The sequence below is a fragment of the Bolinopsis microptera genome, chromosome 2, assembly GCF_026151205.1.
Source record: "Bolinopsis microptera isolate Bmic1 chromosome 2, MBARI_Bmic_1.0, whole genome shotgun sequence".
NCBI lineage: Eukaryota > Metazoa > Ctenophora > Tentaculata > Lobata > Bolinopsidae > Bolinopsis > Bolinopsis microptera.
In genome coordinates this window covers 15,717,955-15,737,791 of record NC_087073.1, presented here as the reverse complement: position 1 = coordinate 15,737,791, position 19,837 = coordinate 15,717,955, and the positions used below count along the sequence as shown (strand labels likewise).

The 19,837-nt window shown below is 39.4% G+C and overlaps 2 protein-coding genes across 2 annotated transcripts in view; both read left to right on the top strand.

Moving 5' to 3' along the window:
* LOC134811419 (protein MON2 homolog) overlaps positions 1-11,023 on the top strand; it is a 155,371-nt gene extending 144,348 nt beyond the window's left edge. Inside the window, exons 26-34 of the mRNA XM_063818217.1 lie at positions 1,898-2,055; positions 3,856-3,973; positions 4,128-4,194; positions 4,419-4,609; positions 5,592-5,639; positions 6,366-6,461; positions 6,647-6,838; positions 8,517-8,593; positions 9,630-11,023. Coding sequence (XP_063674287.1) covers positions 1,898-2,055; positions 3,856-3,973; positions 4,128-4,194; positions 4,419-4,609; positions 5,592-5,639; positions 6,366-6,461; positions 6,647-6,838; positions 8,517-8,593; positions 9,630-10,211 — 1,529 coding nt within the window. The 3' untranslated portion in view covers positions 10,212-11,023. The remainder of the gene's footprint in view (positions 1-1,897; positions 2,056-3,855; positions 3,974-4,127; positions 4,195-4,418; positions 4,610-5,591; positions 5,640-6,365; positions 6,462-6,646; positions 6,839-8,516; positions 8,594-9,629) is intronic.
* A 996-nt stretch (positions 11,024-12,019) lies between these two features.
* LOC134811985 (protein MON2 homolog) lies at positions 12,020-19,128 on the top strand. Its single transcript, XM_063819153.1, has 5 exons — positions 12,020-12,207; positions 12,934-13,029; positions 13,215-13,406; positions 15,083-15,159; positions 18,949-19,128. Exons 3-5 carry the CDS (start codon positions 13,325-13,327, stop codon positions 19,126-19,128), a joined length of 339 nt encoding a protein of 112 aa, XP_063675223.1. The 5' UTR covers positions 12,020-12,207; positions 12,934-13,029; positions 13,215-13,324.
* Positions 19,129-19,837: the final 709 nt, after the last annotated feature.

Below are 19,837 nucleotides of genomic sequence, written 5' to 3'. Positions count from 1 at the left end.
CAATTCTCTTGAAATACACCGCACAACAGCGGAGCGTAGCTTTCACTTCGTTACCAACATATTAAACCAATTAGTAGAATGCCAGTATTCTGGATTGATAAATATTAACCCGGTTGGTACTTTGAAACAAGGTATGGTACGTGTCATGATCGATAAATCACACATATTTTCACGGGTAACGATGAACAATCATCACGGCAGGCTGTCCCCGTAGGAGTGTCCCCGAGAGCTGTTATTTGAGTCGGCTCCTGAAATATGACATGTTAGTTAATGTTGCTACTTTGAGGGTCTCAATTTAATAATATCTTTTCTTTATGACATTAAGACATAAGAACGTACGGTATGTTAATAGCACACGCGTGACAATACTCCATTACGCAATTCGCATCTCTACTCCTCAACGCAGCTGTAAAGGTCACTCTTCGAGACCCGGGAGCCACAGTTTCTCCTTTGCGTTGCTTGAAAGTTTGGCCGTCTTACATTTCAAACTTAACTCCTTTTTCTTGATGTCTGCGCAGTACTGGTAACCACAATACCTCTTCACCGTCCTCCTTAAGTTTGCGGCTGATATACTTATTTATCATACGCGATTATTTACACTGTCGGTGAAATGAGCCCGCCAGAGGGACACATCCCTTCTCGCTTCCTGTATGATATAACAGAAGAAAAGTATGTCACTCACACCACTGACAAACCATTCGATTCTGAATTTCTATCACTTGTGGAGGAGGCCTACCAGATTTTGGAGAAGGATTCCAGGATGAACTGCATAGTTGAAAATATCACCAAAGAGAAGATAAAATATTTCCTTACAGAATTGGTCGAGTATCAAGTACGAAAGGAGCTTATCTACAAAATTATAATAGCGTACTGGCTTTTTACAATCCTGTTGGGCCTAATCTCCATGACCATTCAAGCTAGACTTACTGCGGAAGGAATGTATATTATTTGGACCGGACTAATGGTTTCCAACGTCCTCCTGGTTGTTGGACACAAGTATTACGACAATGTAAGGGTTGGTGTTATGGTTAAGAAATACTCTCTTGGAGGAGTGGTTATAGTTAACACTTTGGTCTCTACTGTGTGATAACGAGATGGATGAAACGAGCGTTAAATTTAATCAGGAAAGTTTTACCTGGAGCCAGCAGTTGCAGTGAACATTGGATAAGGAATGCTTACGCTCGCAGGATTAAACCGTTGGTGTTTTGGGGTTTTAACGTTTGATGTGATAACATTTGACCACTGGAAGAAAACTGTGATATTTAATTTTTGGTACAATTTTCTTGATATCAAATATACAAGTATATCATTACTAAAACTTGAGTTTTAATGCTTTGTGGGCTGTGGCATTAACGTAGACTTTATGTTATTCATGAATTTGAAAGTATTTTGTTCAGAGTTTTCATTCCAAATTTAGAGTTCTAAAAATAGCGCTGCATCGCAAGTTGAGCATTTTCTCGCTTTGACACCATTATGACGAACATTGGTCCAATGATGAATAATACTGGGTGATCCGTTCAAAACTTTAGTCATACTGCACAATTCAAATTGTTCCGAATAAGTCTGCTTACATTTTCTGATCGGCTGTTCTATTGCTTGTCTCAAAAACATACAATTATCAGAATGCAAGTGTTTAAGATAGCGTCTGGTGCTTTTTAAAGTTTTAAGTGGACAGTTTGGCCGTGGTAGATATTAAAGTCACTATTGTGACGGTACACTATCCCAACGAGCTACACCAAGCATAGTTTCAGGTGATTAATTCTGTACGCACAGACCGCTTGATCCGTAAATGGTTCCCATCGTCCCACGTCCGCAAACAAGTCTTCATCTCTACATACCCCTTCACATCCACCGTTATTCTCCCTGATCCCATCCTTAATCGAGATGATTTCCTCAGGTAAAAAGTTAGCACATCAGACGAGGATGTCCAAATCTGAGGAATCTGTTTACATAGCGCTAGGAGAACAGTGTATTAGCAGTGCTGTAGAAATCTACAGGACCCGCAAGACAGAGGATAGCATTATCAAGACCCATGTCATGGAGAACATTGTCAAGGTAAGATGTAGCTTAAATTGTGAAAACATTAATTATTGATTAAAGTTCATCCAACGTATAGTTATAGTCTATATAATATTCTAATTCAGTAGAGCTTCTTTCACTCAATTTATGAAATTTTTGTCGGCTGCAGATGTGTTCAGATGGAGGTTTAATAATTCTCGTGAGTATGGAAATAAATTGTTCAATATCTGAACTTTCACCTAAAAGGGAGCGCCAAATCGTCGTTTGAATGTGGGACAGTTTTGGGCGCCAACATGCAACGTAACCCCACTGCTGGCCGCCTAGTTACTATTAGGTATTTTAGGTATATATGTATTTTAGGTTTATCATGCATGCTGCGTGAAAGTACACGATGCAATGCAGCAAGAATAATTTAACTAAACTAAAAATGGCCATGGAGTTGACCGCACTCCAGGACCACCAGCCAGATCAGATCCGTTGCAGTGGAACCCCTAGTTCTGTTAGACCCCGTCACTTGACAAGTCGACAGGATCTAGCAGAGCTATAAGGCTGGCACGAAGAGCAGGTAGTTTCCTACCTTGCTCCCCCCACTGTGGCACAAGCACGACGTGCAGTGTTGCTTGCCCGACTAAATAAAATGACTTTGACGTCTTTGTGGTGGTTGCTAAAGTCTTTAAAATGGTGTGCTAAAATCCGATTTTTTGTTGTAAAATCAGAGTGTGGTTGTAAAATCCGATGTGTGGTTGTAAAATTACAGTAGTAGTTGCGATTTCCATCTTCCAATCTTTTCGTTTCCGTGAGGGGGTCTCCAATATTCCATGTCCGTGGTAGTGATCATGATGTGTCTTTCACTCAGCGATGGGGATGACAACATCAGATGAGAGGGCTGGTCGTACCAGCAGCAGTGAGAGGGTGTTGACTCTGCTCATGTCTGCCTAGAGAGCAACATCCTGTTTTCCTATTTCCAAAACGGTGTCCGTCTGTAGTCCTTGTTCTGATGTTCGGTGTGCTATCCTTGGAGTTTGAGCGAAAACTGTCTTTAGTTTCCGATTTATCAACATTTCGAACTCTTTGAACGTTCGATCATTTACGATGTCTAATTCTCGGACTTTGTTGATCGTAAATGTGAGCCTGCTACAAGCCAAACGGCTGTCCGCTCTCATGGCCCTCACATAATATATGAACAGGCCCAGAATAGCACTCCCTAGCATCAGTATGAAGATTGCGATGATCAGGAGGGTCGAGTCTTCAAATCTTTCATTTCTTGAAACTGTGAATTTTCTCAATCAAAGGATCGAGCAGATTACAACGTAAGGTGAGAGTTACAAGCAAATCTGTGCACACCATTAGTTGCTACTTGCTAGGCTATTTATAGCAGCCCACGTGCAGCTTGTTAAACTTTTTACACATTTCCAATTTGAGAACATTTCGTTGGAATTGCAGACTTACTGCACGCGTAGTTCGAGGAGAGCAATCAACCGCTTTCTTTGACTCCGGTCTCGATCGCGGTGAAAGTGTCCTAGTTGAATTCATCAGACAAATATTTAGAGCTAGGGGCGATTTCTCAGCAGGATGGTACGTGCGCGTCGATTTCTCATAGAAAGACAACCAGCGCCCTACATCAAGTAAATTCATGAAATCACAATATTGGACGGGCAGAGGGGCAGTAATACCCCTTAACTCAGTCCCCACGTAATGGTATCCTAGGAATGCACAAACTTGATTTCATACTACACTCTTGCGATCAGTTGGGCCATCGAAAATATGCCAACTATAAATAGTAAATAATGTTAATAATTAACATTGCACAGCATATTATAATAACTTAATTTTCAGATGCTTCGCGGGCCGCTGGGATTAAAGTACAGCTGTCCCTCACAATCTACATGGTTACTCTGCCATGCTACACTGATATCTGTTATTGAGGAGGGCGTGGACACGGCTTGTGATACAGGTTTATTATCTCAGTCATCATTTCACAAAGAAAGCTGTTAACGTGTATTTATTTTCACTTTTTTACCAAGGAGAATAATGCAACTACTATTAACTACTTATACTCAGACAGGTGTATGTTTACTTTAACCAGTAACTGTTGAATATATTTTCAGCGTCTGAGTTTGAAGGAATGTGGATAGAACTTGGAAAATGTATCGAAGAATTCTTGTTTGGGGATCAGTAAGTAACCGAGACCATGCATGTAAACACATTTTTCTGCGTGTATTTCATATTACATTGGGTTGCACGCAGTATAAGTGTTTGATTCACGTTAAGACATAAAAAATAGTGGTATTTTGCATCTATAAGTCTATAGCATGGCCAGTTTAGAAAAGCAGTTTTACCGCATAAAACCTCCCCCAGCACAAAGCAGCCTTTTGCAAGGTTTATCAACACTTTTTCAGTAGACCCCCAATGAATTTGACATACGAAGAGAGAATGGCACACGAACAACTGGACGTTAAGATGATCAGACTGATCCAGGAACAGATCCTCCCTCGCGCCTCCCACACTCCCCCCACCTTCATATCCCACGTTATGACACTGCTTAACCGGGGCTCCGTGCATGCTACCTCTCCTCAACCCCTCACTACAGGTGAGCAGTGTGATCTGATCATTTCCTGGATTTACTGTTTGAATTTGGGGTGTCGTGATCGTGTGGCATTTAATTTCAGATCATGCCCAATTAATTAATTAAGTTGATTTATTGATTGTGTAATTAGTTGATTGTGGTATTTTTTACCGTGATTTGCTTAAATTCTAGTGGTTTCAAAAAAAATCTAACATTTTAAGATCCAACAATAATTACTAAAAATAATGAAAATCTTACAATTGTTGTACTAGCCATGAGCTATTCCTAATTATTAATTCTTGTTTTTTATTATGAAAAATAAATGATTCTCAGTTTATCAGCACATGATTAAACACAAAAGTAAGCTTACGTGTGCGTGCAAAAAAATCAAAGTTGCTAGATATTGCACGACCCATCTGCTAGTTTTGGCATGACATCTTTGCTTACCTCAGTGTTCAGAATACCAATCACTTTGCCGTACACTTTGCTGATGTTGAGCAAACTCATGACAATCAAACCACCCACTGCAAGATGCAAGTTTATCAACCACACACGTCAACAAAATTCCGTGCATTTTACTCCTTGGTTATTGGAAAATGGAAAACAGTGAACAGTGAATAACTCATTGCTTTACTTAGCGTCACACCCATCTAGCAGCTTTTTCTAAATCTTCTCGCTATTCCAATGTCGCTGTGCTAGCTATTACTGTCGTCTAAATTTTGTTTAGGTTGTTAAAATACAGTATTTCCTACATTAGAAAGAGCAGGCTGACACGAGGACTGCTTGCTGCAGAAGATATAATAGCGTCAGTAGACAAATTTCTGCCATTTTATGCAGCTTCACCATCTCACGTTCTGGACAGTAAATAAAATAAACCGCCCAACTTAATAACATAGTCTAAATTATAATGGTAACAAAAAATTACTAGCACCTGGTATCGGGTAGGATAAACATTCTGTGTTTGCTGTACAATGTGAAGCGCTAAATTTGTTTATTTCAATAGCAGAATTGTACAACCCATTGCCAGCCACGCTGAGAGCTACGGATCCAGATGGTAAGTAAAATTTATTACATTTTTCATCTCATGCAAGTAAATAAATAACTCTCACTCACAAATCACAAATCACATCACTAAAACACATAGTTTCATCTTCAATCCGCCACATTCTTATATTGTCATTTTACCTGTCAGTTGCCAATTTCGTTAAAAATAGTTATCATTCTCCTATTGTCGAAAAATCATTTTCCCGACGGCATTGGGTTTGACTGGAATGACATCACTAGCATATATAAATTTCATCACTCCTTAGTCTGCATATCTACGCACAGTTACGATTAACATTACTGAGATTTACTTGATAATTGTGTTGAACTGCGTGTGACTGTCCATGTGTTATGTGTGCAGTTTGGTGTTTTGCACAATGCTGTCAAGTGTATCACCTACCCTCTAATTATTTATTAAACTTCACATCAGATTGTTATACAAATTGCCTATTATACGTTTATTGGAGTGGCCAATTTGATAACTGGTATGCAGTGTCGCATGATTAACAAAGAATGTTTAATAACTGTTTAAATCACTGTTTGTAACCTTACATTTAAATGAAACTGATGTTCAATTATTGTGGTTAATGAATGTTTTACACGTTATTACGTTATCAAGGCCAGTCATGAAATTAAGATAATATAACACAGTCTTTGGGCTATCATACGATTTATTTCAACCTTTAACAGAAGCAGAAAAAGTAAGTTACTGTAACAACTAACATTTGCCTCCCAGCAATCAACACTCTACCGTTGAGAGAACAGTTCGCTAAGTCATGTTTTGAGACACTCTTACAGTTTTCCTTCTACAAAGCCAGTAGCTCGTCCGGAGGTCAGTATACAATTATCTTCTCTCTTTTAATATGGGAGTGGGAAGTGTACATTACGGTGTGAAGTAGCGACTTGAGTACTTTTGTCGAGGGGACATGGAGGGGACAAAGCTTTTACTACTATACCTTGAGTCCGTAAGATCTAGGAAAACTCGTGCTTATTTTGCTTCACAGTACAACTCTTCAGATGTATCTAAACTAGCACTGGGGACTCTACTGAAACGCTGCCAGGAGGTGCTACAAAACTACGTGAAGGACGAGAAGCTGAGCGGCCGCTGTCCTCTCCCCCGCTCTAGGATGGCGGAGATAGCCTTTGTGATGAGAGCCATATCTTCTCTTATTGGTTCCCTGCAAGCTAGACGTGACCACATGACCCACAGTAAGTGGTCGACTGTTTCTTATCTCTTTAAGTTTAAAAACTAAATGCGAAGTGTTTAAGGGGGGGGGGGGGGGGGGGTCACCCTGATTTTTTTGTGAAACTTGGTTTCGAGATAGCAGTTGACCAACAAACTAGGACCGGTGACCGAACTTTTGAGGGGGTCCCCGACCCCAACCGCCAAACGGTGCCCGCAGGGCAGCCACGCCCATATTTGGTTCAAATTAGGCCCAATTTAGCCAAATACCCTGAACATGCCCAAAACCCAGATTTTATGTGCTCTACTTGTAGCTAGTGGTCCCCTGAACAAGTATATGAATTTTCATCAAGATTGGGCAAAAAATGACTGAGTTATGAGCCAAAAACCATATGACCATATTTGGGCATGCGCACCAAAAATTTGGCGGCCAAATTCTGAAAAATGCCTGGCAAATTTTGGAATTTGGCCGCCAAATTTTTTTAAAGGCCTAACTCAAAATTTCAATACAAGACTTAAGGTCGAAATGCGATTCTACGTTGATTCTGAAAATTTCATGTAAAAATATTGAAACCCTATCGAGTTCTATTGTTTTGAGCGAAATCAGTTTTGCAAATATCACGAACTGAGATATGGACGATTTTGTTCATTTTTTGTGATTATTTGAACACAGAATCCACAGTTAGGTAGATACTGAGCTGATAATCATAGAGAATGTGTAGTATAAGCTTACCTTTCATATAAAGTTGGTTTTATTCAAAAATATTGATATTTGACCAATTTATGGGCCAAAATCGATCAAATTTGGTGCGTATGCCCAAATATGGTCATATGGTTTTTGGCTCATAACTCAGTCATTTTTTGCCCAATCTTGATGAAAATTCATATACTTGTTCAGGGGACCACTAGCTACAAGTAGTGCACATAAAATCTGGGTTTTGGGCATGTTCAGGGTATTTGGCTAAATTGGGCCTAATTTGAACCAAATATGGGCGTGGCTGCCCCGCGGGCACCGTTTGGCGGTTGGGGTCGGGGACCCCCTCAAAAGTTCGGTCACTGGTCCTAGTTTGTTGGTCAACTGCTATCTCGAAACCAAGTTTCACAAAAAATCAGGGTGACCCCCCCCCCCCCCCCCCTTAAGGTGGGAAGTGGGCAAATGAGCAAGTCAAGATACGTAATGTGATAAGACTGCCGACAATTTTAAATGACAGACATCATGTCTGTCATTTAAGGTTATCAGGACGGCATGCCGTCGGAAAAAAATGATAAGAATGTGGTTTATTGGATATGTCCACAACATTTTGTACAGTACGTGGTTAAGGTTTCTACTGTTTCTATTTCATACAGAACATTCATGATATAATGGGTAGTGTTTCCGTGTTATGACAGTGTGACTGATACAAGTTACCATATTATCATAATATAATACAGGAACTAGGGAGGGGGAGAGGGGGCCAAAAATCAGTACAAATACGTTGGGTCTTATAACATAGTCATTAGTCATGTATTATATCTGAGACCTGCAATTTTGCACATGGTATGCTGTATTTGTAACTACTCATTCGAAAATTCCGTCGCCAAAATTAATAAAAATATATTTCTAGAGGCCACACCCAATCAACATTGAATTTCGTATACTCGTGTTTGTGAACATGCTAGAAACTCCATTTTAACACGGATAGTTTAATATTTAAAATATTTCAGTTGATGTGGAGGTATGGGACCACGTAGTTGGACTCTACCCTTATCTTATCGACTGTGTGACCTGCAATTCTAACGAGGTATGTTGCTATTATCTTATCATTTAGTCCGGTTTTAAAAATACCATATTATACCATTATCATGATCAGGTCATGTTTTTTTAATGGTCGGTCAACAAGATGTTACAATTTTACTCCTACTCGACTGCCAGACAGTGAATACTAAAATAGTGGTAGTGATTTAATGTCAGGCTATGAATGGCCATTGTGAATTGTGATCATTTATTTTACACTGTAACACTGTCAGAATTCACACGTAAGCTGCTAAATTAATTTCCTGTGTGCCACCTGACATCACAGATCTCGGTTTCAAATGACTGAAGTAATGTAGAAGTAGGGAATGTACTATGTAGGGGGGGCCAACGCCCCAAAAGGCCCCACATGACACATATCGAAAATCCGAAAAGGGCCCTAGAAATCGGGGCCTTTTGACCCTGTCCACTATTTGATAGTGTTTATGGACCATAATCTCGATGTAAATACACTTGAAAATAAACATAAAAGTACTGTGCAAGTAGTCAGATAATATCATTAAAGCACTTAGCTATATATCAAACTTGATGAAATTGAAGTTAATTCTAGGGCCCCAAAAGGCCCTACACATATCGAAAATCCAAAAAGGGCCCTAGAAATCGGGGCCTTTTGGGGCTTTGCCCCCCCCCCCCCCCCCCCCTATGTAGAAGTAGGGAATGTAAGATTGAAATACATGCTGCATCATGGTATGGTCTAGACTCTAGACCTGTGTCGTGAATACTCCGTATTATGTATCAAGTTCTTGATTTAATACGTTCCACTTTACAGTTTCCAGATAATATTATTAAGTTTACAGTGTTAAAATAATATTATGCACATGTGATTTACCTTACCTACCTTAATTAGGTGAATCACATACCTTGAAATTAAACTAGACTTCAAGGGATGTTTTAAGGTTTTCTAGGTACTCAGGAAAGAATACATTGAAATTAACTAAGAGTTTAAGATCGAATGCGTATAATAATTATAGTATTCTAGAAGATTCCGTTAAATCAGTTTCCTTCTAACAGTTACCTATCCTCAGGTGCGGGACACACTAAAAGAAGCACTGCATAGATTCAGAGATCTGCTCGTCCCGCCAAAGTTAGCGGCAGACGAGACTGAGACTGATGGGGTCGACAATAATGATCTAGAACATGTCTCTAACAAACCAGCAAAGTCAGACCCTGCTTGCTCTGAAGGAACACAGACAGTGGAGGTAAAAGCGGAATCTCGTTCTGATATAGTGAAGGTAGCATGGTCCGATACGAACAATGGCTCAGCTCCCTGTCTTCCCGAACAGAACAATATAGAAGCGCCACCGGTTCCATCTGTTCAGGAACCTGGTCAAGCTGTTGAGGAACCAGAAGCAGCTCCAATTAGTATAGAACTAGCATGCGAACCAGTTCCAGATTATGTAGTACAAGCATCTGAACTTGAGGAATCAGCTGATGACCTTGACCCACAACCGACAGAAAATGAACATGATCAACCATTAGAACCAGAGGTAGATTTAACAGAAGCTGAGAACAAGAAGAAATTTGTCATCACAGAAAACGAACTTAAAACTTTGGATTCAGAAGTGGTGGGAAATGAGCAGAAAACAGTCTTAGATCCGGAAGGATGAGACTTGTGTTTGTACAATTAGTCCGCTGGTCGGAATTGTTCGTGTGTTAGCGTTCTGGAAAACTCTTTAGTGAATACTTTGTTTTGTACTGACTGAAATTTAAGGAATATTGTTAAGGGGTTCTCTCTTGGTACAAGGAATTAATTTTGTAATTGTAGAGTGGGCCCAAATTAACTTCACAAAGTAATTCTGCTTGGTTTTATCTGTTGAATTTTATGGGAGAAAGGTGTTAGTTAATTTCGGCCTACCCTCTTTCTTGATGTTTATGTTGAATTATGTATGTTAGTTGGTAAGGTCATACCATTTAAACAGGAGGGAGAAGTCAATATAATTCATTAATGTAATTATGTAACATGATGTGCATTTTGATTAAGTTAAAGTATTAGAAACCGACTTAGGTTAGAAACCGACTTAGGTTAAAAGGTCAGGAATACTCCTGCCAATTCGCCAACAGATGCATGCAAACTATTAGAAGGAAACATTTAGATCTTAACTTTAAAGATTAATATGCTTTAATATTAATAAATATATAGATATATATATATGATTGGGTCCGTAATCCGTGACATATTGTATGCTTTAAATTTAATCTTTGAGGAATTTGAAATGCCGATTGTCGCTTTTATGTTGTAGTTTAATACTAAACGAATTATACACATACTTGATTTCGATAAATGTATAAATTTTTGGTAAAGCCCTTTCTAAAGGAGGAAGTTTACGCAATTTCAATTTTAGTTACAATCCCATTTAATGATTTGAAAAAATTGAGACTGCTAATAATAACGAATTTTCAGTTTCATTCACAAATGAAAGCAAGTGTCCTTACTTCTAGATAGATATAGATACGACTTTAATATCTAAGTTTGCAGTAACTTTCCCTTAGATATTTTATGTTTTGGACAGCAAAATACAACCGTATAAAAGTCGAAACCTCCAAATATATAAGTACTATGTAAAAGATACAATTGCATTGCATAATACTATAGTATTTACTCAATCTGTTAAGCATGAAACTTGTTAGCCCGTTTGAAAGGCAGCAAATCTATTCGAAAGACTTGCAAATATCTAACACAACAAATAATTAAATAGGTTTCATGCCCGTATCATTTTATTTTGAGACAACGTTTTAAAACTTAACAATCGCTTTTATTTTGAAGTAGTGGCCAGTAAAAATAATCCCATATATAAGTATAACAAAATAAAAACGTAAACACTAAAAAGAGCTTAAACTTAATTAAGTATTCACTGCGTAAAAATAAAATAAACTGGTTAGTCTAATAAGATAGAACATTGATAAATTCCTTATCACGGTAAAAAATGAGAAAATTCAAAGAAATGTACTAAAATCGCTGCTAAAGCTGTTAATGTTATCAAATTGATCTTCATTTTTAAAAGGTTCAGAATACCAATCACTTTGCCGTACACTTTGCTGATGTTGAGCAAACTCATGACAATCAAACCACCCACTGCAAGATGCAAGTTTATCAACCACACACGTCAACAAAATTCCGTGCATTTTACTCCTTGGTTATTGGAAAATGGAAAACAGTGAACAGTGAATAACTCATTGCTTTACTTAGCGTCACACCCATCTAGCAGCTTTTTCTAAATCTTCTCGCTATTCCAATGTCGCTGTGCTAGCTATTACTGTCGTCTAAATTTTGTTTAGGTTGTTAAAATACAGTATTTCCTACATTAGAAAGAGCAGGTTGACACGAGGACTGCTTGCTGCAGAAGATATAATAGCGTCAGTAGACAAATTTCTGCCATTTTATGCAGCTTCACCATCTCACGTTCTGGACAGTAAATAAAATAAACCGCCCAACTTAATAACATAGTCTAAATTATAATGGTAACAAAAAATTACTAGCACCTGGTATCGGGTAGGATAAACATTCTGTGTTTGCTGTACAATGTGAAGCGCTAAATTTGTTTATTTCAATAGCAGAATTGTACAACCCATTGCCAGCCACGCTGAGAGCTACGGATCCAGATGGTAAGTAAAATTTATTACATTTTTCATCTCATGCAAGTAAATAAATAACTCTCACTCACAAATCACAAATCACATCACTAAAACACATAGTTTCATCTTCAATCCGCCACATTCTTATATTGTCATTTTACCTGTCAGTTGCCAATTTCGTTAAAAATAGTTATCATTCTCCTATTGTCGAAAAATCATTTTCCCGACGGCATTGGGTTTGACTGGAATGACATCACTAGCATATATAAATTTCATCACTCCTTAGTCTGCATATCTACGCACAGTTACGATTAACATTACTTAGATTTACTTGATAATTGTGTTGAACTGCGTGTGACTGTCCATGTGTTATGTGTGCAGTTTGGTGTTTTGCACAATGCTGTCAAGTGTATCACCTACCCTCTAATTATTTATTAAACTTCACATCAGATTGTTATACAAATTGCCTATTATACGTTTATTGGAGTGGCCAATTTGATAACTGGTATGCAGTGTCGCATGATTAACAAAGAATGTTTAATAACTGTTTAAATCACTGTTTGTAACCTTACATTTAAATGAAACTGATGTTCAATTATTGTGGTTAATGAATGTTTTACACGTTATTACGTTATCAAGGCCAGTCATGAAATTAAGATAATATAACACAGTCTTTGGGCTATCATACGATTTATTTCAACCTTTAACAGAAGCAGAAAAAGTAAGTTACTGTAACAACTAACATTTGCCTCCCAGCAATCAACACTCTACCGTTGAGAGAACAGTTCGCTAAGTCATGTTTTGAGACACTCTTACAGTTTTCCTTCTACAAAGCCAGTAGCTCGTCCGGAGGTCAGTATACAATTATCTTCTCTCTTTTAATATGGGAGTGGGAAGTGTACATTACGGTGTGAAGTAGCGACTTGAGTACTTTTGTCGAGGGGACATGGAGGGGACAAAGCTTTTACTACTATACCTTGAGTCCGTAAGATCTAGGAAAACTCGTGCTTATTTTGCTTCACAGTACAACTCTTCAGATGTATCTAAACTAGCACTGGGGACTCTACTGAAACGCTGCCAGGAGGTGCTACAAAACTACGTGAAGGACGAGAAGCTGAGCGGCCGCTGTCCTCTCCCCCGCTCTAGGATGGCGGAGATAGCCTTTGTGATGAGAGCCATATCTTCTCTTATTGGTTCCCTGCAAGCTAGACGTGACCACATGACCCACAGTAAGTGGTCGACTGTTTCTTATCTCTTTAAGTTTAAAAACTAAATGCGAAGTGTTTAAGGGGGGGGGGGGGGGGGGGTCACCCTGATTTTTTTGTGAAACTTGGTTTCGAGATAGCAGTTGACCAACAAACTAGGACCGGTGACCGAACTTTTGAGGGGGTCCCCGACCCCAACCGCCAAACGGTGCCCGCAGGGCAGCCACGCCCATATTTGGTTCAAATTAGGCCCAATTTAGCCAAATACCCTGAACATGCCCAAAACCCAGATTTTATGTGCTCTACTTGTAGCTAGTGGTCCCCTGAACAAGTATATGAATTTTCATCAAGATTGGGCAAAAAATGACTGAGTTATGAGCCAAAAACCATATGACCATATTTGGGCATGCGCACCAAAAATTTGGCGGCCAAATTCTGAAAAATGCCTGGCAAATTTTGGAATTTGGCCGCCAAATTTTTTTAAAGGCCTAACTCAAAATTTCAATACAAGACTTAAGGTCGAAATGCGATTCTACGTTGATTCTGAAAATTTCATGTAAAAATATTGAAACCCTATCGAGTTCTATTGTTTTGAGCGAAATCAGTTTTGCAAATATCACGAACTGAGATATGGACGATTTTGTTCATTTTTTGTGATTATTTGAACACAGAATCCACAGTTAGGTAGATACTGAGCTGATAATCATAGAGAATGTGTAGTATAAGCTTACCTTTCATATAAAGTTGGTTTTATTCAAAAATATTGATATTTGACCAATTTATGGGCCAAAATCGATCAAATTTGGTGCGTATGCCCAAATATGGTCATATGGTTTTTGGCTCATAACTCAGTCATTTTTTGCCCAATCTTGATGAAAATTCATATACTTGTTCAGGGGACCACTAGCTACAAGTAGTGCACATAAAATCTGGGTTTTGGGCATGTTCAGGGTATTTGGCTAAATTGGGCCTAATTTGAACCAAATATGGGCGTGGCTGCCCCGCGGGCACCGTTTGGCGGTTGGGGTCGGGGACCCCCTCAAAAGTTCGGTCACTGGTCCTAGTTTGTTGGTCAACTGCTATCTCGAAACCAAGTTTCACAAAAAATCAGGGTGACCCCCCCCCCCCCCCCTTAAGGTGGGAAGTGGGCAAATGAGCAAGTCAAGATACGTAATGTGATAAGACTGCCGACAATTTTAAATGACAGACATCATGTCTGTCATTTAAGGTTATCAGGACGGCATGCCGTCGGAAAAAAATGATAAGAATGTGGTTTATTGGATATGTCCACAACATTTTGTACAGTACGTGGTTAAGGTTTCTACTGTTTCTATTTCATACAGAACATTCATGATATAATGGGTAGTGTTTCCGTGTTATGACAGTGTGACTGATACAAGTTACCATATTATCATAATATAATACAGGAACTAGGGAGGGGGAGAGGGGGCCAAAAATCAGTACAAATACGTTGGGTCTTATAACATAGTCATTAGTCATGTATTATATCTGAGACCTGCAATTTTGCACATGGTATGCTGTATTTGTAACTACTCATTCGAAAATTCCGTCGCCAAAATTAATAAAAATATATTTCTAGAGGCCACACCCAATCAACATTGAATTTCGTATACTCGTGTTTGTGAACATGCTAGAAACTCCATTTTAACACGGATAGTTTAATATTTAAAATATTTCAGTTGATGTGGAGGTATGGGACCACGTAGTTGGACTCTACCCTTATCTTATCGACTGTGTGACCTGCAATTCTAACGAGGTATGTTGCTATTATCTTATCATTTAGTCCGGTTTTAAAAATACCATATTATACCATTATCATGATCAGGTCATGTTTTTTTAATGGTCGGTCAACAAGATGTTACAATTTTACTCCTACTCGACTGCCAGACAGTGAATACTAAAATAGTGGTAGTGATTTAATGTCAGGCTATGAATGGCCATTGTGAATTGTGATCATTTATTTTACACTGTAACACTGTCAGAATTCACACGTAAGCTGCTAAATTAATTTCCTGTGTGCCACCTGACATCACAGATCTCGGTTTCAAATGACTGAAGTAATGTAGAAGTAGGGAATGTACTATGTAGGGGGGGCCAACGCCCCAAAAGGCCCCACATGACACATATCGAAAATCCGAAAAGGGCCCTAGAAATCGGGGCCTTTTGACCCTGTCCACTATTTGATAGTGTTTATGGACCATAATCTCGATGTAAATACACTTGAAAATAAACATAAAAGTACTGTGCAAGTAGTCAGATAATATCATTAAAGCACTTCCTAAAGCAGAAGGAAACCCTGCCCTTCTTAGAAAGTTCTACAGAGAACTCACCCATGCTATTTCAGTTCCTGCATCTCATGAATTGTTTGTTTGTGGTGATCTCAACAGTAAGTTGGGAACCTTATCTCCTTTGGACTATCAGTATGGTGTAACAGAGTATATGGGCAAGTTTGGAATGGGTACAAGGAATTTCAACGGTGAACATTTATTAAACTTCATGTGCTTAAACAAACTGTTTGCTACCAATACCTATTTTGATCATCCTTGTAGACATCGAACTACTTTCTCTATGTGTATTTCTGCCAAAGGTCGCCCTAAAGGTAGCAAACTTACTCGTCCAGTCTTTGCCCAATTAGATTATATTCTGTGCAGAACACGCAGCAGATTCATGTTCCAAGATTGTAGAGCATATGGCGGTCTTGCTACTAACTCAGACCACAGACTCGTTGCTTGTAAGATCAAACTAGCCCCCTACTACAAAATCTTTCCTACAAAAAAGATAAGTTCAGTAGTTAAGAGATATAACAACTCCCTGCTCACCACTGACCTTCCCACCAAAGTCAAATACCAACTTTCAGTCGAACAGAAAGTCAACAACTCTCAGGTAACATCAAACCCTAATGATGATCTCACTAACCTGATGGATGTCCTTAAGACAACTGCTGATGAAGTAATCGGGACACTACCACGCTCCAGAAACCGTAACTTCAGTAGTGACTCAACTGTTGAAGCCCTTGTAAAAGAGAGACAAACCCTGCAAGCTGCACTTAACTGTAACAACCAAGTTGCTGACAGAACTCAAGTCCGTACAAGGATCAACAGGTTACAGAAAGACATCCGTAAGCATCTCAAGAACCTTGCTGACACACGTGCCGATGACATCGCTCGAACCATCATGTCAACAGATGACACAAGGCAGATGTTTGAAGCTGTGCGTACTCTAGCTGACACTAAGCCCAAATCTACTATCAGTGTCCACAATGAAGAAGGTAACTTTGTTGCCACAGATGCTGGTAAAGCTCAAGTGATCAGAGACTACTACGAAAAGCAGTTCACGTGTGATGATGAACCACTTCAAGCATTTATAGGGGATGGACGCTGCCTAGACATACCCATCACATGTGATGAAGTAAAGAAAGCCGCCCAATCTCTCAAGAACAACAAAGCCACTGGTCCAGATAAAGTCTACAACGAGTGGTTGAAAAATGCTGGTACAAAATTCTGGTCAAAATATGCCGAGATCATCAATAGCGCATTGGAGACCAATTCATTTCCTGATGTTATAGGTGAAGCCATCATCACCCCCTTACCGAAACCTCGCAAACCAGCTGGTCCTGTCACTAGTCTACGACCTCTATGTCTATCAAATGGTGCTCGTAAGATATTATCCATGATTGTACTGAAGAGAATTGAAGACAAAGTTGATGCTTTCACTGGTAGCACGCAGGCGGGGTACAAACATGGTAGAAGTTGTGGTGATCTAGTGTGGGCTGAGCGGATGTTGATATCGGTTGTCACGCGTAAACACTTCCAGTATCACAAGATGGGCATAGATATGTCTCGAGCATTTGACACAATCAAACGCCAGACTATACTTGACCTTCTTGTCAAAGCTGGATGCACAGACGACGACCTCAGGCTAGTAAGACTCCTCTTAACCAACACCATGCTCAAGGTCAGAGTGGAAGGAGAACTATCTGCTGTATTCGAGAGTCTTCTTGGGTCCTTTCAAGGTGACAGTCTCTCCGGCAAGCTTTTCACTCTTGTCCTAGCAGGAGCTCTTATAGAACTACGCCATCGACTAGCAGAGTCTCCCCCACACATACCCAATCCCCCTATTTCAAAAGAAGGTATGCCACTGGAGTCAGCGTATTCAGATGATTGTAACTTCATGAACGTGGAAAAAGAATCCTTAGAAGCTATCCTACCAATAGCTAAGGAAGTCTTCAAGGAGTTTAACCTGTTCATTAACACAGAGAAAACAGAATTTACCCATGTTTTCCTCGCTCCTGTTGGAGAAACAATCCCTGGTCGTGATGATACCATGTTACGTGGAAATGAAGATTGGCGGAAGAGTAAGATTCTTGGGTCATTGTTGTGTAGTGAAAGTGATATAGCTGCTCGATGCATTGCTGGGAACAATGCCTTCTATAAGTTCACCAAGATCTGGTCTCAGCAGAATATCTCCGTTACCAGTAAGATAGCAGTATACGAAGCCCAAATTGTATCAATCATCATGTACAATTGCAGTAGTTGGTGTCCTACTGCAAAGTCACTAGAAAAACTAGACATTTGCCATAGAAAACACCTTAGATCATTACTGAACATTTATTGGCCTCATGGAACAATATCAAATGCAAACTTATACCTAAGATGTAACTCAGTTAAGCTATCAGATCGTGTCCCTAAAGCAAGGTGGAAGCTCCTAGGTCATATCTTGCGTAGTGCTGATGACTCCCCCGCTGCATTAGCGTTAAAGTTTGCTGTCACAACAAACTGTAAAGGGCGCGTCGGTGCGCATCGTAAGAATTTGTTCAAGATTATTGTGAATGATTTGACCCGTAGAGGTTTAAAACTTAACTCTTTGAATGATCTTAATAAGCTTAAGATATTAGCCGATGATAGAGTTGCTTGGAGAAACAAATTTTAACTCTAGCTGTCTTGATCTGTACTGATCACCATTTTAGGATGACTTGATTTCTTTTAGGGGTTTTGAATATTTTAATGGTGTAAACAGTTTCTTAATAAAGCACTTAGCTATATATCAAACTTGATGAAATTGAAGTTAATTCTAGGGCCCCAAAAGGCCCTACACATATCGAAAATCCAAAAAGGGCCCTAGAAATCGGGGCCTTTTGGGGCTTTGCCCCCCCCCCCCCCCCTATGTAGAAGTAGGGAATGTAAGATTGAAATACATGCTGCATCATGGTATGGTCTAGACTCTAGACCTGTGTCGTGAATACTCCGTATTATGTATCAAGTTCTTGATTTAATACGTTCCACTTTACAGTTTCCAGATAATATTATTAAGTTTACAGTGTTAAAATAATATTATGCACATGTGATTTACCTTACCTACCTTAATTAGGTGAATCACATACCTTGAAATTAAACTAGACTTCAAGGGATGTTTTAAGGTTCTCTAGGTACTCAGGAAAGAATACATTGAAATTAACTAAGAGTTTAAGATCGAATGCGTATAATAATTATAGTATTCTAGAAGATTCCGTTAAATCAGTTTCCTTCTAACAGTTACCTATCCTCAGGTGCGGGACACACTAAAAGAAGCACTGCATAGATTCAGAGATCTGCTCGTCCCGCCAAAGTTAGCGGCAGACGAGACTGAGACTGATGGGGTCGACAATAATGATCTAGAACATGTCTCTAACGAACCAGCAAAGTCAGACCCTGCTTGCTCTGAAGGAACACAGACAGTGGAGGTGTAAAGCGGGAATCTCGTGCTGATATAGTGAAGGTAGCATGGGCCGTTACGAACAGGGCTCAGCTCCGTCTTCCGAACCAGAAACAATATAGATGCGCCACGGTGTTCCATCTATTGAGGAACGGTTGATAGCGCCATCGGTTCCAGTGTCAGGAACCTGGTTCAAGCTGTTTGAGGAACCAGAAGCAGGCTCCAATTAGTATAGAACTAGCATGCGAATCGTGCCAGGATTATGTGTTATTCAAGGCATCTGAACTTGAGGATCAGCTGACTGAGCTTGACCACAAAACCGACAGAAAATGAAACATGATCACCACTAGAACGAGGTAGATTTAAACAGACGCTGAGAACAGAAGAAATTTGTCCTCACAGAAAAACGAACTTATATACTTTGGATTCAAGGTGGTTGGAAATGAGCAGAAAAACATCTAGATCCAGAAGGATGAGACTTGTGTTTGTACAATTAGTCCGCTGTCGGATTGTTCGTGTGTTAGCGTTCTGGAAAACTCTTATAGTGAATACTTTGTTTTGTACTGACATGAAAGTTAAAGGATATTGGGTTAAGGGGTTCTCTCTTGGTACAAGGAATTAAAGTTGTCATTGTAGAGTGGGGCCAAATTAACTTCACAAGAGTAATTCCTGCTGGTTTTTATCTGTGAATTTTATGGGAGAAGGTTTAGTTATTTCGGCTACCCTCTTTCTGATGTGTATGT